The 24,679-nt window shown below is 47.1% G+C and overlaps 1 protein-coding gene across 1 annotated transcript in view; it reads left to right on the top strand.

Annotated features, from left to right (window-relative positions):
* The first annotated feature begins 4,626 nt into the window (after nucleotides 1–4,626).
* kcnq3 (potassium voltage-gated channel, KQT-like subfamily, member 3) overlaps nucleotides 4,627–24,679 on the top strand; it is a 52,818-nt gene continuing 32,765 nt past the window's right edge. Inside the window, exons 1-2 of the mRNA XM_047026765.1 lie at nucleotides 4,627–4,823; nucleotides 5,225–5,671. Of these exons, the coding sequence (XP_046882721.1) occupies nucleotides 5,370–5,671 (302 nt within the window). The 5' untranslated portion in view covers nucleotides 4,627–4,823; nucleotides 5,225–5,369. The remainder of the gene's footprint in view (nucleotides 4,824–5,224; nucleotides 5,672–24,679) is intronic.

Raw genomic sequence — 24,679 nt, forward strand, 5'->3', positions numbered from 1 at the left:
ACAGTATTTGTGTGTATTTCTGTGCGTGTGCATGATTGTGTGTACATGTGTGTGTGTGCACATGTATTTGTGTGTGTGTGGAGGGGGGTCAAAGGGGTTTAAGATGTGCGCGTAGTGGACGGGCGTGGTGCATGCCCTGAAGGAGGAAAAAAAGAGCAACATATCCACTTTGCCAGTCTCGATGGAGCCCTCCTCCACCTGCCGCTTCCACCCCCATCCCTCCCCCCGCCCCCACTGCTGGCGGCGCGCTGTGCGTTGCCTCGCTGCCCTCGGCACTCATCCGTAACACCCAGAGGAGAGGCTGGAGAAACCCAGACGAGAGGCTGGAGAAACCCAGAAGAGAGGCTGGAGAAACCCAGAAGAGAGGCTGGAGAAACTCAGAGGAGAGGCTGGAGAAACTCAGAGGAGAGGCTGGAGAAACTCAGAGGAGAGGCTGGAGAAACCCAGAGGAGAGGCTGGAGAAACCCAGAAGAGAGGCTGGAGAAACCCAGACGAGAGGCTGGAGAAACCCAGACGAGAGGCTGGAGAAACCCAGAGGAGAGGCTGGAGAAACCCAGAAGAGAGGCTGGAGAAACCCAGAAGAGAGGCTGGAGAAACTCGGAGGAGAGGCTGGAGAAACTCAGAGGAGAGGCTGGAGAAACCCAAACGAGAGGCTGGAGAAACCCAGAGGAGAGGCTGGAGAAACCCAGAAGAGAGGCTGGAGAAACCCAGACGAGAGGCTGGAGAAACCCAGAGGAGAGGCTGGAGAAACCCAGAAGAGAGACTGGAGAAACTCAGAGGAGAGGCTGGAGAAACCCAGACGAGAGGCTGGAGAAACCCAGACGAGAGGCTGGAGAAACCCAGAAGAGAGGCTGGAGAAACCCAAAAGAGAGGCTGGGGAAACCCAGAGGAGAGGCTGGAGAAACCCAGAAGAGAGGCTGGAGAAACCCAGACGAGAGGCTGGAGAAACCCAGACGAGAGGCTGGAGAAACCCAGACGAGAGGCTGGAGAAACCCAGAAGAGAGGCTGGAGAAACCCAGACGAGAGGCTGGAGAAACCCAGAAGAGAGGCTGGAGAAACCCAGAAGAGAGGCTGGAGAAACCCAGAAGAGAGGCTGGAGAAACTCAGAGGAGAGGCTGGAGAAACCCAGACGAGAGGCTGGAGAAACCCAGAAGAGAGGCTGGAGAAACCCAGAGGAGAGGCTGGAGAAACCCAGAAGAGAGGCTGGAGAAACCCAGAAGAGAGGCTGGAGAAACCCAGACGAGAGGCTGGAGAAACTCAGAGGAGAGGCTGGAGAAACTCAGAAGAGAGGCTGGAGAAACCCAGAAGAGAGGCTGGAGAAACTCAGACGAGAGGCTGGAGAAACTCAGAGGAGAGCTGCTGCCCCGCCCATTCTGACAGCACTCAGGCTCTGAAGGGGTGAAGGCTGAGGACGGATAAATAAGTGGATGAGCTGGGGGTTTATTGTTATTTTTTGTGGTGGGTTGGGGGGGAGGGGGGGGAATTTGGGTGGAAAGTTAGATGGAGGGGTTTAAGGATTTTAACTCGGAGTTGTCTAATTTCAAAAAGGTTCATCCTAATGAGATACAACCCTCGGATGAACTGACACACAATACATGCTTGTTACAGAAAAGCTGTGCACTTTCCTTGTCATGGATAAGAAGACGGATCGTCCCTGTTTGGGTACAGAATGTGCCTGACCCACTGAAATTACATGGGTGATCTATGTGTCATTCCCATTGGCATGTCAGGATGGATCGATCTGAACTCTCCATATGCCTTCTCTTCAAACTGACATATTGACACACGAAGGGTTGTGGAATATTATTTATCAACATGTCCATCCAAGGCCTGCTTCTATAAAATGGGCGCCAACGAATGGTTGGAAAAGTCCACTAAGCTCCATCAAATTTGCTGTTTTGTCTTTTGGAGCGTATATTGATAAATCAGGAAGAAGTGTATGTATGTATGACTGGTCTTTGATATATTTTTCTTGTTACAACTAGGACCTGTCTATAAGGTGGAGGGACAGATAGGTCACAAGGGTGAACAGGTGATGAATGAATTGACGATTAATGGAGGTACAATACTGTTCAGAGAGGATTGGGTTACAATGGAGGGGCCTATGTTTTTTTGCATATTCAAAGAAAAGTACCTAAGATGGGGAATCATGGCTCTATAGTGATAGGTAACACAAACACATTGCCTAGACCCACTGGCAGGACAAATTTGTCTGAAATAGACTGATCTTTTTACATTTTATTTAGAAAATAAATCGCCTCGATCAACTGTCACTGCGTTTCGTCTCATCACTAAGTTGAGAGTTGCCCTGGGGAACGTGGGAGGCTAAAAAAAGGAAGCCGCTTACGCCGTGGCAACGATGACTCATGCTTTATGCAGGGCCCGTGGCAACGATCACGTCAACTCTTTTACACAATTCGAAATATCGTGCAACAAGATAAATTCCCTTTTCGTATCTCCGTGCATAATGATATGCTTGTCTCCTTGCCTAGGGCTGTGATACGCTTGGTGGACTTTGTCGACCAGAGACCTTCCTCAGACAGCTGGGATTTGAAACCGTAAACACACACACATGCAAAGCTCATAGTCTAAACATGGAAGAGAAGGCAGACTGAGAGTTTTGGCACAGTAGCTTCCTGCTGTGTCATGGGATGTCCAGTCTGAAAAGGCAGGGTGGAAAGGCACACACTGTTCCGTCCTTGCCAGGACGGGCAAGTCCCAAGCTAGCACCGACGGGGAGGCTACATCCTGTTCTTCTTCAGCTGTCTGGAAAAGATGGCCTTTAGTGGTGTGAAACATGGACCTGGTCCTGTGCAAACACTCAGAGACAACTGTATAGCCTGCACTCTCACGAGGGAGAGGGGGGGAGGATGGGAGGGGGAGGGGTGAAAGAGAGCGAGAAAGGGGGAGGGAGGGAGGGGTGAGAGAGAGGGGGGAGGGAGGGAAAGAGAGGGGGAGGAGGAGAGAGGGAGAGAGGAAGGAAGGAAGGCTTGCCGACAAGGGTTCTTCACCTCTATCACACATTCAATTTTGAATGCAGACTCAAGTTTACCTCCTACAGTTGACAGAGAATACACTCTATCTCTCGCTCTCTCTCTCTCCCTCTCCTTCTCCCTCTCTTTCTCTCTCTCTCTCTATGTCGCCTAGTGGCACAGCTGTCAGTCTACCAGCACTCTGTCACTGCAAAGATCTGAGGGAATCCCAGGAGTCCTCCACTGTCTGACCAATACCTGACCCCAACACGCGGTGCTACATCTGCCCTTTCTCCTCATGTATTTATTCTGTATCGTCTCATCCTGACTGTCCATGATACTGCCACATACAGTGCCACTGACGACATTAAAGGTGTGCCCAGAACAGCTTGCTGTTCTTTTGTGCTCTCTGCTGCACATGCACCGTCATCTTACTGTGAGCTGCAGATGATGTCACATGATGGTGGTGTTTCAACAACCCTTGACAATGCCCTGCTGTATGACTATGTTTAGCCTGTGTTCTGCACCTTTCTTTCATTAACCGTCTCTGGAGGAGGGGATCCCTCACTGAATTGCTCCTCCCAAGGTTTCTTCCACTTTTTCTCTAGTGAGCTTTTCTGGGAGTTTTTCCTTGTCTTCCTTGAGGGTTTAGGTTGGGCAGTTTTATGGGCGTATGTGAAGCCCTCTGTGACATTGCTTGTAAAAAGGACTATACAAATACATTTTGATTGGATTTGATGAAACGACAATTCAAAATAGAAGCGCTTTTTGAGACACGATGAGAGATCCATTAATAGCCTACCAAATGGTAAGACAAAGCATTAGGATAATTTAGGAACTGATTGGAGAAGGTGGCTTCAGCAGTCCATTTTAGCAGTCCACACAAAGCTATCACCCTGTCCCTTCCTGGTTTACAACCCTCAACTGGATCAACAACGCCTGTTAACAACAAACACCCAAATTGAGTCTCTTTCTATGGGTGTTGGCTTATCTCAATTACATATTTATTCTCCTGTGATGGAATTTTTCACGTTTAGTTCATGTAAAAGTCATTATTGTAAAGAGTTGTGCGGGGGAGAGCCATGTATATATGCGATTTGACAGAAACCTGAAGCTTTCTTCTGTGTTATGATGACCTACTGTGTAGGCCTTAACGGTTTTTCTTTGTTTGTAGGCTAAATATAATTTGGGGAGTGTCTTAACTACTTATACCTCCCTTTGTCATGTGGAAGAGCGACAACACAAATATTTTCTAGCCTACAAGACATTGTTCTTTTGAAGAGTGCTCCCTTGATTGATCAGTCAGTCTGTAAATTGCTAATTAACGTTGCTACATTGCTGAGTGGGTTTTACTAGCGCAGTTTAGGTCTTGATGTGTACAGATGCTGTGAAGTTGCAGTGACAAAAGCGCTTTGGATTTGGCGAGTTGAAGCTCGAACAAAATGCGAACATACATGACATCTTATGTATAAACTGTGAATAATGAAATTCATCCATAGGGTTTACCCTTATTAAACAGAAGTGGAATAAGACGTGGTGAGGAAATGTTTAAATCTTTGAAGATGCCATGTCAGCAATGTATCACGTGCTCGGTGTGCCTCGAAGATCTTCTGTTGTCTCTTCACGTCTGTGTTGGAGAGGAAAAACGAACCATTGCTCGCCAGTGATGCGAAGAGACGGGCTGTACAATTTCACTATCAACTGCTTTACGCAAGACACCTCCTCATCCCTTTCCCGTCCCCACCCATCTCGACCAGCATTTGTTTTTATCGCGAGCGGCAGGTGGGGTTCGGGTCGAAGCCTTGGAACACAAATCATGCTTTGTCGAGAGCGGTCGGCTGTGGAATATGGGTATGGCTAAACTCTCTTTTAATGTCTTGCTGATTAATTACATGTCAGCTTTTTCCTGTTTTTATCTGTATTTATATGTCGTTTTTTTTCTTAATTTTTATAAGGTAGGCTTTTGGGGATATTTTAATGCTGCAATATTAACGGCACTATATATATATGTAAAATAAAATCAGGCAATTGTTGCACGATGTGATGGTAGACTACATTGTTGTTTCGTAACTAGATTTGGAGACCATTAACGCTTTTAATCAACACTGTATCATTGGTAGAGACTTACATCCAAATTAGCATGATACTGCACGGAGTAGCCAATGTTTTCATGATTTACACTGTGTGACTTGTCATCTTTCGCTTGTGACATCTCTCGCTTCCCCCCCTCCCCTTTTAATTTCTCTCCTCAGTCAGACTGTTGAGCACCTCCCTTCACGAGGGGGACCAGATCCTTAAATGACCCACTGCTGAAGGCATCTTGATCTATCGCCCGGATCATGGCATGCTGCTCATACAAAATCTCCACAAGCGCGGCGCCGAGGCTCACTCGTGAACATGGGGATCAGGTCCAGAAATGTTAGTAATGGTTCGGAGGAGCAGAGGGACAAGAAGACAGCTCTACCAGGGGATTTGGACCAAGGATCCGGGGCGGATAAAGATGGAGCCCTGCTGCTCGTGGCGCCTGGTCGAGATGATTTCAAAAGGGGTTCCACAGGAATTGGACTGTTGGCCAAGACACCTCTGGGGTACACGCGACCCACCAAGAGGAATAACATTAGGAAGCGGAGGATTCAGAACCTTATCTACGACACGCTCGAGAGACCGCGAGGGTGGGCGCTGCTCTACCATGCGTTTGTGTAAGTAGATCATATTTCAATGTAACACGTCCGTCTTTGACAGACTTCAAACTTGTGCTATCGAAAGTTTATCAGCGACTGTCTTCTAATCAAAAGGACTATCTGATTGACAACCAGCAAATTATTGTTACGAAACTGTTAACTTGGACAAAGCGTTAAGGTTAATTACGTTACAATACCACTTATTATTTGATGTTGCTCTGTTGTAATGAGTCTTGAAACTAGCTGCAACTACTTTGAGGAAGACACTTCAAAAATGGGGCTAGCCCACACATGTGTAAGTTTGTATGAAAATTAATTATTCTACTATAAAAAAAATGAGTTAAGACATTGAGCCCAATGTCCTAACCCTCCAAAATGCGTAATATAAATATCTAGTTCTATACTCAGTATAGTTCAGTGCCATGCTCCTACAAAGAGTTATGTAGCCCAGGCTTGTTGTAGCATGTGTGTGTGTGTACTCTATATTACTAGTTAGGGACTCTTACTATGTTGTCATGTGCCTGAATGCTCATGCAGAGTGATACTGAGCGAGTGACAACTCTCACATGGTGTACTTAGAGTTACACACACATCTTCTCTCTCTCTCTCTCTCTCTCTCTCTCTCTCTCTCTCTCTCTCTCTCTCTCTCTCTCTCTCTCTCTCTCTCTCTCTCTCTCTCTCTCTCTCTCTCTTACACACACACTCTCACATACGCACACAAATATTAGCCCACCAACTTAAGGGTGTCCCTTAAGCTGTGTTTCACTCTGGTTCAGTCTAGTTTGAGCCTGTGAGACCGGTACAGCAGATATGCCTTATTGGTGTTCTGGAGCAAGTTGAAGTCCTATTTAGGAATTGTCAATTCCCGTATAATGCTTTGAAGAGTGTATGTTAATGTACAGAGATGCAACGTGCATGCAGAGAGAGAGAGAGAGAGAGAGAGAGAGAGAGAGAGAGAGAGAGAGAGAGAGAGAGAGAGAGAGAGAGCAGAATTTATTATGAAGATAGAGCGCGGCAGGAGGGGGGAGAGGAATGATTAGATTCAGAGAGAAACAAGATAGTAATGGATGTAGGAAAGGCAGTATAGAAAAGACAGAGCGGGTTCAGAGACGGAGTGAGAGATTAGACAGCAGGAGCACGGGATTGTACAGTAGATGGAAAAGGAAGCAAGATGAGAACGGGGAATTGTTCGAAGGAATGAAGACGGATAGAGCAGGTGAGGGAATAGAGAGATGAGTGGGAGGGAAAGAGAGAGAAAAACAGAGTAATTGAGAGGGAGATATATATATATAGAGAGAGAGAGAGAGAAATTGAATATTAGAGACAGTACGCGGGTGAGAGAGAGAAAGATAGGGGGGGGAGTGAGATGTTATGCATCAGCAGTTTTACGGGCGGATCAGTGGTGATTCCTGCTCTTGTCTTGGCATCCAGACAAACTGGTGCTTCTGACAAGTGGTCGTGCTCTCAGAGTAGACGGATGAAGGATCCTCCTCTACTTTACAAGTTGTTCCTTTTACTGGAAGTTGTGCAATTACAAAACAGAGAATTTTTGTGTTTGGGGTATAAAAAAACTTGACAACTTGAGTTTGTCATCTCTACAACAGTGTTTCTCCTGGAAAGTTTTGTTAAATTGACTTATGATTGCGTATTCTTCTCACTGTTGGAATTTCTAGGAAGAAAATGTGTTTGTGTCTGATCTGTCCTGGTGTGGGGACGTGTCACCGATCGAGCCTCTCTACTGTTGGAGACGACGTTAGACCGGGTAGCTGTCCAAGGTCCTGAAAGACCAGAGGAAGAAAGGGAAAGGAAGTGATCGCACAATAATACCAACTCGTTTGAGTACGTGTTGTAGAGTAGCTCGTTTATTCATAATACAAACATGCAGACCACCAAAACAGTTCTATGAAACCGTTTTCTTATTCTCTTAACACAGTTCATTAATTATTGGGAATAACTCAGCACCCAAGAAGAATATATACCATGTGACAGAGGGTCACTAGTCACAAGTGGTGCTCTCTCTGCAGATATCACTGCCAGGTCAGAAGTGTTCATTAGCAGCTAGTGAGCTTGTACACCGGAGCGATCACAAGCTCTTCATGATCAGCTCGATACAGTGATTTAATCGTTAACAGTATTAGCTGATTATTTAAACGTGCTTTAATTACACACTTGATTTTTGGTAATAATTGCCAATTTAGAGCTGACAGTGTAATAAATTGAAAATTCTGGTGTTCTTGCCCCAGAGGAGTTTTCATGTTTACGTCGATATGACCCACTTGTAATGTAGATATTCTGAGCAGTATACTGTCTGTTGGTACGGGAACAGTCACTAGACACTCTGGACGGCATATCGTCAAAAAGAAATCTCTCTCTCTCTCTGTGCCGCACCAGTGACAGTGTGCCGATGTCAAACGATGAGGACAAATATAACAAAGCGCTCAATGTGTTTACACCAAGTAAATGAGGGAATGACTATGAGTGAAGATTAAGAAGCATCCTCTGGGAGAAAGCCCCCATTACTCACATCACAAGAGGGTTTGGGTCATTATAATTTAGAGGCATTAGTGGGAACAAATGCATGACAATACATTAGTGTCCAGATATTGTGATGCAACAAAGACTTGATTGTTTGATACATTTGCACACAGGGGCATAGAGTAATTGTTTGGTCGTGAATGAGGCCATGCTGAACAGATGTTAACCGACTAGCGTTTTCTAATGTTCAGTAGCTGGGAGTGTCTTGTCATGACCTGATTGTTTATGGACAGATGCTCTGTTGCATCTCTACTATGGCAGACAAGCATTCTAGCTACCCACAAAGACTCCAACTCACAAAGGCTGTTACTGGGTCAGGTAAGCGTGAAATGAATGGTAAAACAAGATCCGATTGGCCTAATGAAGCACCAAGCTCTTCAATTGGCTTCCTGAGCAGCCTATCAGTTGTCTAAACACAGCTCTCCTTATGAGGTCGTAGCTTCAATTTGTTGGACCAACGCCAAAGGGTGGGGCATCTGAAAAGACGAGCTGGGATTGGTTCAATGACGTTGGTTCTGGATTCCTAGTGGATAATTGAGACTCAATTGGTGTGGAACTGTTAGGTAAATGATGTTGGCCCTACTTAATGACTCTCAGGATCCCATGACCTACTTGCATCAATGCATAACAGTTTTTATGTCGATGAATTATGAGGACATAAATGACAGACTCCAAATGCATGGAAATATGTTTTACACAAACGTACAGTTTACACAGGGGGAAAAAACGGTTTAGTTAGTTAAAGAAGGCCTATATGACAGTACTCGAGGAGATATAAAAAGTAAATAAAGCCTCTCATTATTTCTTCATGGCTCGTTGAAAGCCAGTATTGTCAGGAACAATCTCTCCCCGAGTGCTGTGAGGAATGCAGAGCCGCCTGCTTTTACAGAAGACATAGAGAAGAGGCCTGCTTGTCCTGCTGATGGGATCATGTGGTTTGTGCCAGATTGGGCGTCAGATGACATGCTGAAAGCTCTCCTCTGTGTGAGGAGGACGTGCTGCAGGCCCCGGCTGCCCCACAGCTGTTTCAGCATGTCTTCAGAAGCCTACAAGGTACCCCAACAACTCTTGTGTCACTAAACTCCCTCCCCATCGCGTCTATTTGCATGTACCGAAACACTTTGAGTGCGGAAATCGATCATTTCATCAGGGCGATTGAGCATCCCGCCATTTTGGCACATTAACCCAGACGAGCTGCTTTCCCCTGACGACGACGACGACGGAGGGGGGGGACGGAACGTGCTCTGTTGTCTCGCTTGCTGCACAATGATCCAACACACCAGAACAAATCCAATTGTCTGATATCAGCACTCATCTGTTTGGCCTCTCCCCTCCCCTCATCCATCCATCCACACTGCCACAGAGGCGCTGGCTGTCACCCCTTCATCCTGGAACCAGACGGCTGTAAGGTGCGGCGGCGGTGCCCATGTTCTCCGGCCCCTCCCCAAGGCCTCACCAGGGACCACGCTTTAAGGCTCGGTCGGGGGTTTTTATTGGCTCTCTTCAGAGATGGCTGTGTGTTGGGACTGTGTGGATGTTACGATGGGCAGGGCTGGAAGTCGTTGTCTGGCATGGCTCATGCTTTTATGGTTATGACTGTTTCGGATGTGTCTGGTGGAGGATTTAAGGTACTGGGTAATGAGCTTAGACGCTGCAGGGCCAGTGAGTGATCTAATGGTCTGGCTCCGCCCTTTTGTTCTGGCTTTGTTCCCGTGTGAACACAGAAAGCACATTTTGTCAGCGATATGAGTGTGATCGTGGAAAACCTGCTCCAGTGTCAGGTTGCTTTTTAAGACATTGCCACCCTGAATGAATAAATAACTTCAGACGGTTAACAACAAACCTGCCAAATCTCACAGCCATTCACATTTTGAAGCAACTTGCCTGTAGTTTATTTTCATGTAGTGCAATAAAATTGCCAAATGTTCTGACGCACCCCTATTGCATGAAATATACTTGACACACTGGTAGTTTGTGTGGAATGAATTGCTCTGGAGGGTAAACACAATTGAATCCCCACCTGGGCCCTCTTGTTCTTCAGTCCACACAACAACAGACCACCACCCTGAGGGGAGGAAGTGTTGTCTAGGCAACAGTCATAGTGCGGCTGTGTCTTCGTGAGGTCAGTTTTGCACGTTTGCATCAGATAAGTAGAGGTCGTTAATTACGACGGTCAGGTGCACAGATGGCGGACGACGCCTCAGGAGTTTTGTCTGGGGCGTCTTGGAGCATCATGTCGGCATGTAAACTGAGTGGGGCCGCGGCGGTCGTGGCGTCAGGCGCTGTGAGTTTAGGCACGACAGCGGGGGTGAACAGTCGGGCTTGGATTTGCCAAAATGTCCGCACGTGTGTTTGGCTACACCAGCGCGGGAGGATATTACTGTCTTTAAATGGCAGCAAATGAACAGAAGAATGGCGGATGATGGATACGGTCCAAAACAAAAGCAACACAGGACAGATTCCAGATGAGACTAAAGCCCTCCCACTCTTCCGCCCGTCGAGCTAGACCACCAAGTGGATTCTGGTCTTTCAGAGCAATACATAATAAGACGCACAACACTTCAACGTCAAATATAGCCGCTTTGGTGATTTGTATTGCAGGTTGAGTGAGGGATGAGAATACAAAGTCACAGTGAAGCTTCATGCTAACAAGAAGCTCCTCCAGTTTCAAAGTGGCTTGAAAACATTGAATACTAACACCAGACTCCAGACAAAAGCTTCTCACCAGTGTTTTCGGGCAAAGGGCGGGTCTCTGATCGGTCCTTGGTATCACTACATTCAATGCTTCATTCGATATCTTACGCTCGTGAGCATGCACAGAGAGACAGACACACACACACTTTACACACGCACACACACACACATGCTCGTGCACACACACAGCTTGTGCTTTAGGCCTTCCTCTGGCGTTCTGCTCATTACTGAGTGTCTTTTCCCTGCCTTCTCCAGCCCTCTTAAAGGAGACGGAGATCAATAGTGCACGGTTCAGAAAAACCACCCTGAGGACGATGCTCTTCCCGTGAGGAGAAAGGAGATCGACCTCTCTGTAAGGGAAAACCCTTCTCCACTACAAGGCCCTGAACATCACAAGAAATACCTCCCCGGTCGCTGGTCCATTATGGCTGTGGTCATCTACTGTCTCTTGTTATCCGTGGTTGTCCAGTGTTGCCACAAAGGGGGGACTCAGAGTCAAGGGCAGGTCGGACACCTTGGTGTTGAATGCCCCCATGGCAACAGAGGATTCCGCTGGTTTTCCTCTGGTTTGAGAACTGTGTGTTGTTGTGGTTGAAGCCAAGAGGCGGCCCTGGTGCTTAAAGTATTTTTAGCGTCTTCATATATCAAAACGAACTGTGTTTTCTGGAGAGGAAAGGAGCTACAACCAGGTTGAAGTTAAGTGCACACCTGCTACAGGGAAACTGAAATGTCAACCGTGACTATGTAAGACAATTAAGCTCCCACACGCCGAGGAATGAGTCATTCTTTTTGAAACTGGAGTCGTGTGTTGTGGGTGTAAGAGGATGTGATGTGTCTAGCTGATGGAAGGATAAGCCACTATGGGGAAAAAGTCACTCAAGGACAGTGACGACACATTACTGCTGTTTAACAGTTTGTGTTTTAAAAAAATTTTTATTCTGAGATGGTGTTACAGTTTACCACAGGGCTCAGAACTCTCTTTGTCTCTAAGAGCTTTGGCTCAGGGCTGCCACTTGATGCATGTATAAAATAGAAATGATGTCACTTTACACTTCACATAAATTACCATGTAACTATGCATAGCAATACCAATTGTAAAAACAACACGTGGTGCTGAAATGTTTCATACATGCAACCTTGACAGTGAGATACACATTAGCCCAGGAATAAATGTATTTTAATGTGAAAATTGGTTGAGGATAGCTTTAGGGTAATGCAAGCCTTGGAGTTAATGACAGCCTTTGACTAACAAATGCAAACATCTTTGAATGAATCATTCATGTATTTCTCACTTGAATATGCATATGAAATAAGAACCTGATATGATAATGTTTAACTGTCACATTATCTTTACAGAGAAGGGCCCAAAGTTGAGAGTGATTTAACGTTCTCTGTTTTAGCTTTAGTATCAGAGTGATACTTAAGGGACGATGTTACACTCGCAACTTTAAGCCAGCTCGTTAGTTTCGACAAGTCCCATATGCAAAAAACCCCGCCATCTCCAATTACAATAACTCCTGAAGTGAGAGAGTGAAAGTACACAGTGCCAATAGGAGGAATTAAAGAGACGGCTTCTCTTTTCTTCGACAACACGCTACATCACACGCGAGGCTTCCTTCTCTCCTGCTGTCTCTTCATATTTTTAAATCTCCGCTGAAAAGGTGCTGTGTATTTGGAGTAGCGGGATCAGCGTAACGACTTGAGTGACGCAGGGCCTATTTCCCAGTGTCATCGTTTATGCCGAGCCCCGGGCTAAACAACACAGAGATTCATTAAACGTCCACCGACGTGGCCATGGACTGTGGGCCGCAAAATGCTCCGTCTTTTAGATTTGAGTCAGGTACTAGTCATGCAGAAAATCGAAAAAAACGCTTTGCAATACAATCACTTTGTTGTGGAGGGATGCTGTAAGTGTGTTACCACACACAGTGGAAGCCTTCAGTAGAGATGAAAAGAATCACTGAGTGTGGCATAGCTTTTCAGTGTACAATGTACATCCTCAGCATCTCCCTGCTACACATTGGTTGTGGGTTTGGTGAGCAACTCCTCCCACTGCCTCTCTGAGCCCCAGCACAACCTTCACCCCCTCTCAGCCCCAACCTCCACCCCCTCTCAGCCCCAACCTCCACCCCCTCTCAGCCCCAACCTCCACCCCCTCTCAGCCTCAACCTCCACCCTCTCTCAGCCCCAACCTCCACCCCCTCTGCGCCCTAACGTACACCCCCTCTCAGCCCCAACCTCCACCCCCTCTCAGCCCCAACCTCCACCCCCTCTCAGCCCAACCTCCATCCCCTCTCAGCCCCAACCTCCACCCCCTCTCAGCCCCAACCTCCACCCCCTCTCAGCCCCAACCTCCACCCTCTCTCAGCCCCAGCACAACCTCCACCCCCTCTCAGTACCAGCACAACCTCCACCCCCTCTCAGCCCCAACCTCCACCTCCCAGCACAACCCCCAGTCCAAGCCCAGCCCAAAGCCCTAATGCTCTGTCATGGACCTTTCAGTGTTTGAAAAGCAGCCACACTGTAGATAACATATACGGATTTACAGTGTGACACAAGCTTCTGAGTGCACATCTCATTTAAGCTGACATTTAAGCACACATTGGTTGCATAACCTGTTGATTAGCTACAGGAGGCTTGGTGGGAACAGTAAAATGGGACAGTTAGCTCACTTCTCACCATGACTTTGAAGCTGCAGTTCATTTTCAGAGCTGTTTGGGTAATATAACTCTGAATGTGCTTCATCTCAGTTCATTATCCTCTCAGTGTCAAAGCAAAGGACAATGGTTTTCTCTTCATTAGCACATGATGTATGACTGGCTGCTTTTCTCAGCGCTATTTAAGAGCTTGTGGTAATTATAGCATGGCCCAGGCTATTCGGGGAAATTACCGTATCCAGAACCATTTGCTTGACTGCCTGGGCAACTCCATGCTAATCACGTTAGCATCTTCCTGTGGCCAGCTTTGTCGGCCATTGAGACCATAGAGATTTACTGCACTTAGGGTCAACTACCATAAAGGCTCAGATTACTTTTCAAATTGCACTATAGAGGAACTGGGGCAGATTGAGATTTTGATCCAATGGCTTTAAAAAAGTGTAATTTTATGTGTAAAGGGAGGGAGGGAGAGTAAAATAGTTTGCTCATTGTCACCGAAAGCAACCATCGAGTGAGGAAGATGAGAGGATAGATGGATCGAGCGACAGAGACTGGAAAAGGGATACTCAGTAATGTTATGCATCAGCAGTTTGGTCATAGTTGTGATCCCCCCCCCTTCCCACACACACACACACACACACGACGCCCTAATCCTGGCACTCACATTGTGTCTGTTGGCAGACAGACACAAGAATCCATACTATTCAATGAATTTATTATTGCACTCTCAATAAACGAAAGCTAATATCAGTGCCGATGCATCAGTCTGGAGTTCTGATGCCCTTCGTTTAACCCCAGACGTCGTTATTGAAGCCTACATAATGTACGATGACCGTAAACAATGACATGGCTTGATATCAGCTGAAGCGAAAACAGCCTCAGAGGTCAACCTTCATTAAATAAGCCAGCACGATTGTAATCAATCTGATTAGTTAGCCTGCTTTGGAAATGTTATGTTAGGCGTCAGGACATCCATTAAATCTGTTTATGGCTGTTATAAAAGTCAGGTATATCATGGGGATTTAAAATGGTTCTTATATAATTTAAAAAGAATTACAAATCTGATCTGAGGCTTCTTTAGAGGGTCAAGGTGTCTCACGCCCACGGCCGTGGCCCAGCTTAAGTTCCTGGTTTTTCCTGCCCTAGTGTTTTCTGTCTGTCTGCCTGGGTGTGGGGGTTACGGTCAAGGGCTTGTCTCTCTCTCCTTGCACCTCCTGTTTCTCATTCCAATCACCCAGCTGTTGTCCATGTGTGATCTCCCTGCCCTGCTCTCTGTGGCACCCTGGGTCCCTGTCGTGTCCTTAACATGTGAGTATCACCTTTGTGTTTCCTAGTGTTTTAGAAAATAAATACCTTTTTAATTTGGATCCTTCCTTCCTTGCCTGCCTGCCTGTCTGCCTCTCTCTCTTTCTCTCTCTCTCTCTCTTTCTCTCTCTCTCTCTCTCTCTCTCTCTCTCTCTCTCTCTCTCTCTCTCTCTCTCTCTCTCTCTCTCTCTCTCTCTCGTTTGGGCCCATCTTCCTGCACTCACCCTGGCTCAAGGCCCATGGTTGTGTCATCCCTATTGTGTATCTACTGGCCATAGAAGTGCATCTATATTCTGCCAAACCCATGTCACACCGATAGAAAATACAAGCAGCATTGTACCCTCATAGCTAACCTTCTGGAGGTTCAAATTGTGTTTGTCTTTCACCAAGCAGGTAACATGATCCGGATTCCTCTGCGGTGTCTAAAGACCACCCACAACACCACGGCAGCTCCCATTGGCTAATTCAGCTCCTGTGTTTACTCTGGGGAGACGTCATTTACCTTCGCTAACCCGTCAAGCTCTGTTTCACATGCACACACACACACACACACACACACACACACACACACACACACACACACACACACACACACACACACACACACACACACACACACACACACACAGACAGAAGCACACACCCTTCTCCTATGGCTCTGATAAGGCTAATAAACCCTTCTTCCATTCCCCTTCCACTCCCACTATCTCAAACCACAGCCGCTCAGCTAATTCCCGTTTGTCTCTTCATGCAGCGTTTACTGGTCTTAATGCCTGGGATCTCTGGGAGGCATTTTGAAGACAGTGGTTGCATTTTCAATGTGCGGTTCGCCATAGGGCTCAACTCATACTTTTACTGACGCTGTTGTTTAGATAGATTGCCACCGACCTGTAAACGCTCTGTTTATTGAGACTGGTAAAAAAAAAAAACAGGAGGACTTTAAGTTTCAGGCTTTCCCGGTCAAGCAGATTGTCCCAAATTGTACCGGATTATTCACAATAAAATAATGAATGTAGTTGAACCACATGAAGGAGAGACTGCGGGGGGAAGTTTGGATGAGTAAAGAAGTGAGTGAGTGAGACTCAGAGAAAACGACAGTTCACACACACGCGTCTCAACTTACCTCCCTTTCAGGTCCAGGCCCATAGCTGACAGTGCACTTAGCGCTAGTGTGAACTACGCTCTCATCATTTATTCATGGTTTATTTTACACCAGGAACCATTCGTTTCACCTGTCTCACCCCCCCCCGCCCCCAACCCCCTTACCACTCTCAGCGGCCTGTAATGACGAAGTTGTGCCAGTTCCTGTGAAGAAAAAAACAGCAACCTTAATGCTTCCTGTTTCCTGGCGGGCGATAAAAAGCTCAGGTGATTGGACTGAATTCCCAAGAGGACTGGTTTATATCCACCACAATCCCTTCATTCCGTGAATCTTCGTGCTGGAGAGGTGATGTTTGTTTGGGCCTGGATGAGATTGGAGGCTTGTTTCCTCAGGCTGGTTTCATGTCTCTTGAGGCTTAGTGTTGATGTTATGGGTCAACATCTGTCAGGCCGGGCGAGAGATTCATCGGTTTACTCAGCATTTAAAATACTCCTAAAACCCATATGACCGCATACTGATGAGTAATCGCATTCGTGTTCTAGATGTCCGCAAACATTTACCCACACCAAGCACATTTCGGTTAGAAAAGGGATGCCCCAGTTTTTCCTGTGAGCTTAACATTTCAACAGCCATCCAAAACGCAAAAAACACAAACCCATTTTGTCAACGAATCACCTCATTTAACCTGGAGCTTCTGTGCCCTCTGCTCCCTATCGAGATACGAGGTCATGGAGAATGCCTTGTGCTGACACCAGCCCGGACACACAGAAGGTGTCGTATTAGAATGGAAATACATGTAGGCATTGTAAGCAGATCAGCTCGAGCAGGGCGTTACATCTGGTATATTTAACACATATTAAAGCCAAATCCCTCACCAAGATGCAGGTTCATGTGTGGAGTTTGAAGGACAAGGAAGGACGCAGCTTGAGAGGAAAGAGGGAGGCGGGGGGATTGCTGACTTGACAGTTACATTTAATCGTTGTTTTTAAAGGACAGTTGCATCCGCCATTGGAAAGGGCAGGTACTTTCACTGACTCCAAAAGACAGAATCACTCCCTCTCTTTTTAGTAGTCTGAGTCCCTCGCTGGACACAACTCCTCTTGTTTGCAAAGCTTGCTGATTTATTTATTGAATCCTGATCCCTTCCTAATTTGCGAGCACCCGTATCGATCTTTGACAGATGCAACTGAAGCATTTTCTTGGTTTCTGTCGCTTGGTTCGTGTTGAACTCTGAGGTAAACTTTCGCCCCTATTATTGCACACTCCCCCCATCGTTTGTTAAACAGGAATGCTTGCGGGGTGATGGGGTGAAACATTTTGAATCCTCGACTTCAGTAGCTCATGTGCCCTCGCTACACTCCGTGTTTCACTGGCCTTCAGTCCGACTGCATATTAGCTCATAGACATGTTCATATGCTCAGATCTTAGGAGAGCTGCCAAGACTCTAGCAGAGACAGACTTAATGAACTCTGCCACCACACACACACCTAAGGCTCACAATTGGCCTTCTCAGCTGTACCAAAACAGTGAATACATCTACCCGTGAGGTAGATGCAATGAAGACTCACACGTCAACAAACTTTTGTGCCCGAGGCTAGCCTTTTACACTCTGGAAGTTGCTTGCGAGAGCGTTGTGTAATCAACATTATAACGGCCAGATCTCAGACTGTCTTCAACAGTATTTCATGCCACAGTTCTTTTCAGGTTCTTTTCCTTTAGACTTTCTTCAAACTTCACCCAGACTCAGACACACTTTGCGTTTGAGGGGAGCAGAGTGGATCTTGACAGGATTGGGTTACACCCCTCCTCCTCCCCCCCCCCCCCCCCCCCCCCCCCCCCCCGTGATCCCTCAGCAAAGGGAGATGCTCACTTGGAACCCAGAGCTTTGTTGACGGTTGTATCGTACAGCTTCCATCCGGCAGGATCGTACGTGCCGTGTCACCTATCACACGTCTGCAGGATGGACACAGGGTGGGGCGTTGTCTCCGCAGCAGCCAGGCTGCAGCCTTCAGGATGTAATTAGATCACGCCCCTTTTCTGGGGATCTGACAGCCGCAGATGCTAATGTATATAACGGAATGATCCGGACAGATGGCGAGAAGCGTTGACTCAGCTTGGCGTCGGTCTGCTTTAAATGAGTTGGGGAGATCTTCCCTTTGCAGGCACTATTTAGAGGTTTTCGTGAGGCATTGAGACAGACTGCTAACACAGCCCACTGAAATAGAAGAAGGAGAACCGTATTTCGACTTTGCTCTTGAGGATACAGAGATCCACTAATTGCCAGTAACTTGCCTCAGCAATTGGAATGTTTCAAGGTAGCTGTCAAGGGGTTAAGGATTATCACCTGTCACAAGTGTAACTACATCTTCAAAACTACGCCATGAGCATTAGTAGGACAGTCCAGAGCATGCTGGCTGACAACCTGAAAAAAATTGCCCATGCCCTCATCGACATGACTTTCATCCATATTTGCTTCTATGACCAGGAGTGTTGGGGGGGTTGGGGCGCGGGGAGTTTGTGTGGAATAGGCTGACATTTTGCAGCCCAGGCTTGTGAATAATTGATCAGAGCCCCTCACCTCTTTGAGTTCTGTCTGCGTTAAGAGCCTTTCAGGCACACACGCTTTAACCCACTGCACGCACCCCGCTCCCCTGTCTGTCTTCCTCTCTGATCAGCCCTGCATCATCATCAACACGTGTCCTTCTCTGTCCGGCGGTTTCCACCAGCCGTGCCAATTCACAGCCCACGCACCCTCCATTTTTCAACCTTTTGTCACTCGCTGTTCGTCACTCGCTTCCAACACTGCTCGCTGGGACTTTCTTTTCACGACCAGCCTTCAAACTGTCGTTTTTTTTTCCCGTCTGCCCCCGTCTTGCTGGTTAAGTCTTCCCTTTCCAGCCTCTGTTTTCGTAAGGGTCACTTGTGAGCTGTCTGTCACCAGAGCTCTCCTTTTTATCTTTCTGTCTGTTCTCTCCATCCCACCCTCAGCTCTCCCTCCTCTTTTCCTTAAAAGAATCGCCGTCTGTCTTTCCTCCATCCCAAGCTCTTTGTGCCTATCTGGTTCTGCTGCCTGCGATCACTTTGCCCATCCCTCTAAACACATGATCTGTTTGTTTCTGTCTCTCCTCTCCTCTGTCTTGCTTCCCTTCTCTCCAGTGGTTTCTTACCTGTGCCTCTGAATGCTGCAATACCTTGATCTCTGTCTTCTCCTGTTTTGTTTCTGGCAGTCTACACCACCCATAATTAAATGTCTCTCTCTCCCTTCCTCCCCCATCTCTTTCTCTCTGTTTGAGACAAACAAACACATTTTTTCCCCTGTCTCCCTCCCCTTCTGGTTTCTTTCACCGGCATACCTACCCAACCCAATCTTTCTCCTTCTTCATACCCCATCCCCCTCTTTGACTGTGCCCTCCACCATCACTCCAAGAGCCTCTCTAATATCCCTCTGTACACTCACATCCTTCCGCCCCTTCCGCCCCTTCTACCCACTTTCCCTCTCCCTCTCCCTCTCCCTCTCCCTCTCCCTCTCCCTCTCCCTCTCCCTCTCCCTCTCCCTCTCCCTCTCCCTCTCCCTCTCCCTCTCCCTCTCCCTCTCCCCCTCCCCCTCCCCCTCCCCCTCTCTCTCTCTCTCTCCATGGTCCTTTCTCATTATTTGGTCCAGGTGGTCACGAGTGCAGTTCTTTTGCTAAAATCTTTCACAGTGTCACCTCCCTCTCTGTCCCTCTGTTCCTCTGACATCAAGGGAAAACAAAGATTGTATTTTCGAGCTTGGATAGTAACTGAATTAGACTGGGAGGGAAATAGGCTAGTAGTGAGATATTTGTGTGTGTGATCAACTGACTCTCAACCACAAACAAACACACACACACTTTGTAGGAAAAGCCTCCTTGTTTATTCAGGGCAAGATTATTACAGTAAGTGTGTAATTCAAACTACTGAATAATTGTTGAGCTGGCAGCAAAATAATTTCCCTCAGAGTGATAAGGTTCCATCCGACCAGTTTTAAATTCCCATTTTAAAAGATCTGGGCAAAGACTCAAATCTTCCCCTTTTATTGTTGGCAAATGTAGCTGTGACTATCTCCACTATCACTTGTTCTATTGTCGCAGCGTTCACTGTGCCAACTGGCAGTGTCACGCTGTCTTATATAAGAATTGCTCACATCATCAAACAAATCTGTAGAGGAACCTCGCTATTTATTGTAAAAGCGGGATTCTTTTATGAAAGTAGACACACAAGTCTGCCAGGCTCAAATGTTGTGTGAGAAAACGATTAATCTTCAACAACAACCAACAGACACGAAGTCTGCAAATATGACAGAACATAACTGATGTGTCTAGCAAGACAAAGGTTGGCTGTTTGTTTGATTGATTGGATCAAGCTTATCTGGTACCCCAGCACCGCTGGTACCAAAGATGATCCCAAGTGCCTTCCTTGTGCACCAAAGACAGAAAGGAGAAACCCAAGACGGGTCTCAGGCGGGCTTCGTATCGGCACATCCACCAGTCTACAGACTTGAGGCCACACCGTATTGAACAGTGTTCGGATCAGATTGTGAAACCTGCCAGAAAGCAAATAGCAGCACAGACCAGAGTCTAGCAGCTCTTCTGCTGTTTGACCCCTGACCCCACCCCCACCCCCGGATCTTCCCGTTCCGAAGCCCGTCTTTTCCCAAGATCCTTACCGGCATTTCGGACTGGCCACGGCGGTTACCCATGGTTACCACGTGCGCCGTTGCCACGGTAACCCCTCCGTGCCAAGAGCCCTGTGGTGAGATGTGGACGGTAGCTTCTTTGGGCTCCCTCTCTCTCTCTCTGTATCTGAAGTGCAGTTCACATATGCACGCTAGCTGTGGGGTGGGCTGAAACCTGAACGCTCTTTGAGTATCTGTGTCTGTGTGTGTGTGTGTGTGCAGAGTACTATGACACAGGCATGTACAAAAATGAAGAGTCCCAGTTGCTAGGCAACCACACACACACACACGCACGCACGAAACGCTGTCTCTCACAAACCAAAACACAGTGAATTTAGCACAAAGCAGCCTCAGCTGGATGAGACACCAGCGCTGGTGTTAGACCTAGATTCTCCCCCGCCATGACTCTCCTTCTGAAAACACACGGCTCCAACAGGGCACGACCCATCCAGGCCTCTCTCATCCATCATCCACTGGTTGGAGAGGAAGGACAAGTTCTGCTGTGTTAATGGAACACTGGGATGAGAAGCTTCCCACGTTCTGTTGTTCCAGTGTTCTATAGAATGTCCTGATTGTCCTGAAAAGTATGTGAGGTGGATCTGAGCCACCATTATCCAGCTAAATGAAAATTGAAAATGAAAATGACTGGATTTACCAACACACTGTATATCAGGGTTTCCTGTAGAAAAGTTGTTAGTTATGGTGGTAGGGTGGGGTTTGCCTTCAGACCGGGGGGGTCGTCTTTTGACGACGTAGTTAAGGCGGCAAGCGTGTGTTGCTTAGGCGGCCGCCTTAGCTGCAAAATGTTGCGGGAAACCTTGTATATGTCTGCATGAAGGCCAGATGGCAGTAGAGGGTGAGTGAGCAGGTTCAGCTTGAGGCCGGAGAGCATCGTTATGATGAGAGAGGGGAGTTCCTGGCCTCGCTGGCCCAGCCACCTCTGCTAGGCTGTGGCAGGAGTTCAAGGCCTCGCTCTCGGATGCATTCCAGTTCCCCCGCAATGCAGTTTGGGGTGGATAATTAAGCAGGCGGGATGACCTTGGGTAGTCACACAACTTGGAAGTGCCCAGCGGCGTTCTATGAATTGTTCCAATATGCTGATTTTTGGCCCTAGAAGATGGAAGGTTTCGGTTCAAAAGGCCACCGGCTGAATCTGAATGTGAGAGGGTTGCAGTGCAGGGGTCGAGTTTAATCAGCAAGTGCAGATTGATCCGATTCTGCTGAGTTTTTGGGGTGTTCTGTTCACAGGTTTTATAAATGTGTCATATGTTTTTTTAATGTATTTGGCTGTGCTGTAAGTCAGCATAGTCAGCATATACAGATAGAAACACACACACACACACACACGTAAACCTTACATGGTGTTCCGTCCTTTGGCAGGTGCTAACAGATGACGCATTCAATCCCAGCTCTTGAAAATGTACAATCTACAAAACAGCATCATCATTACATTTCCCACAAAACACTCTTCTGTAAACCCAACCGATGAAAAAAGGTCAGATAACACCAGCAAAAACTAATTGTCAGGAAAACAAAAACATACTGCAAACACGAGGACACGTCACAGGAAGGTACACAGAGAGAATCCAAGTAAGGACTTTGGATTCCGGAGCAAATGGCCACTGAGTTAGGAGGGTGAACCCACCTGAAAGGCACACTGGGAGCGAAGGACACCAGGGGTCTCAACACAGGAAAATGTAGGGGCTGAAAAAGAGAAGGTGTTTAGTGGGTAGGAAGGCAGGGAACAGAGAGTGGAGTGTAAAAACAATAACTGGGAAAAAAATACAGAACCCAAGACCAACACTTAGACAGTTTAGTCATCAATTTGCTGTTGTCTCTTTTGATGTGAAAAAGTTTGATTTGTGGTTTAATGTTACAGCCTGGGCTAGTTGCTTCTTGTGCTGTTCTTTGTCTGTCGTGCTTAAACAACAAGTTATCTTTCCAGTCAGATGTCCCTGATTTAATCTCATCCTGAGCCACACTACACTCCTGCAAGACACCCTCCATTACCCACAGCAATCGTGACTAAGATTACAATTTGCACTCAATTATCCCTCACAGGCAGAGACACACGCTTAAACACACACACACAGACCGTTCTTAGTCATGTCCGACATCTCCATTTCTCCACGCTGTCTATCAGAGTGTGAACGGGCCTGACAAATTCGAAAGAATAGGAAGCATCTTGATAACGGGCCTAAAGACCACAGTGTGAGAGCAAGGACACTTGGCAGAGCCTGAGAGGGTGCCAAATGATTCCTCCTTGCTCTCAAGGAGAGTCTGCTAGCTTCCTGTAGGATCAGCGGCTTCCACGCTTCCCCGGGGTGGCGGGTAATACCCGTCTTCTTAGCACGCTGGGTAAAAAATGTGTTAATGTAGACCACTCTGACATTGAGAAAGCCAGCAGGTAGGCTGGAACATATGGCGCTGCGGGTGTGGTCAATGCAGGCTGTGATAAGTGCAGGGTAGAATGAGTGTGAATGTACTGTATGGCAGGTAGGAGAGGGGGTTTGTTTTAACACAGCGTGCGTGTGGTCGCTGTTGGCGTGAATCGTTCATTTCATCTTTTTTCCTCGCGGGCTAAGATGTATTTGGCTGATCAAAGGCCTTCTGTGGGCCACCTGTTTTCCTCTGACCACATCAGTCCTTCCTGGGTGATTTCAAAGATTGATGAAAGACTGTGGAGCGCCTCGAGGCAGTAGGATGGTCTGCCTCCCCGTCTGCCTGACCTCTCCCGTCTCCCCAGAGCCCCTGCTGAGTCAGCGTGGGCGTCATGAGTACAAGAGCCTCAAGCCTCACCTAAAGTCCTCCCCTTCCTGGGTTGCCTCAATTCTTTCACCCGCTGACGCCATGATCTGGACCATCATTACAACTCTAAGGCCCACTTTTCCAGACATGGATTAATCCAGTCCAAACTGAAAACTTTTGTTCAATGGAGATCTTTATTGAGTTTTTCTCTTACTTTAAGACTTGTCCCCCTAGTCTCCATCTCTCTGTCTGCCGATCTGCGTACCGTAACGGCCTCCCACGCTCTCTCGCTCACTCCCTCTCCTTCGCTCTCTTTTTCCCTCTATCTCTCTCCCTCTCTCCCTCTCTCCCCTCTCTCTCTCTCTCTCTCTCTCTCTCTCTCTCTCTCTCTCTCTCTCTCTCTCTCTCTCTCTCTCTCTCTCTCTGTCTCTCTGTCTCCCTGTCTCTGTCTCCCTCTCTCTCTCTCTCTCTCTCTCTCTCTCTCTGTCTCCCTGTCTCTGTCTCCCTCTCTCTATCTCTCGCTCCCTCTCTCTCTCTCCCTCTCTCCCTCCTTACCTCCCTCCCTCGCTGTCTCTCTCTGGCACGGCTCAGAGAGGAGAGGGTTCTCTGGGAGGCAGGGTGAGGTAACGGCTTCTTGGGTGTCAGACGTTGTGTGGATGAACTCACGGATGATCCTGTGTCTCCAGAGGAAGGAGGATGATGATGCTTTCAGGGCATGGCAGGGACACATCATTTTCACATCATGGTTGATGTCCCATAGTGATGAGTAGACTGACTGGTATATTACATGACGTGGTCTGTGTATGATTAAAGGCAGGGTCGGTAATGTTGTTGGGATGAACTTGTTGTTATATTTACTGACGTAAACATCACATCCTGATAACAACCAATCAATGTCTAAATATTTCACACTAAAATTCAATACATCCGATATCTGTAGTTGTATCTTGTAGGCTGTAATGTTGTCTAACTACCCTTTGCAAGGGGTCATGAGATAGAGATGGGATGTCGATACAACCAAAGGGGGAATCCTGAAACTTGTCATTGCTTAAGTACTCCTGTCACCTTTTTGGCAGCCATGTGACCCTTTCAACTTGCAGTCCAATCAATGGCAAGTGTCTCTATGCTTTCCTCTGTGACAAGTTAAAGCAATGATGAGTCACAAGGGAACACTCACTGGCTGTGATTCATCTATGGTCTTCCTTTGCATTATTCCGAAGATAAGACACCTCACCCATAGAGTATAGAAGCACTAGTCAAAGTCAATAGAAGTTCTTTGCCTCACCTCACTA

Source organism: Hypomesus transpacificus, chromosome 10, assembly GCF_021917145.1.
Source record: "Hypomesus transpacificus isolate Combined female chromosome 10, fHypTra1, whole genome shotgun sequence".
NCBI lineage: Eukaryota > Metazoa > Chordata > Actinopteri > Osmeriformes > Osmeridae > Hypomesus > Hypomesus transpacificus.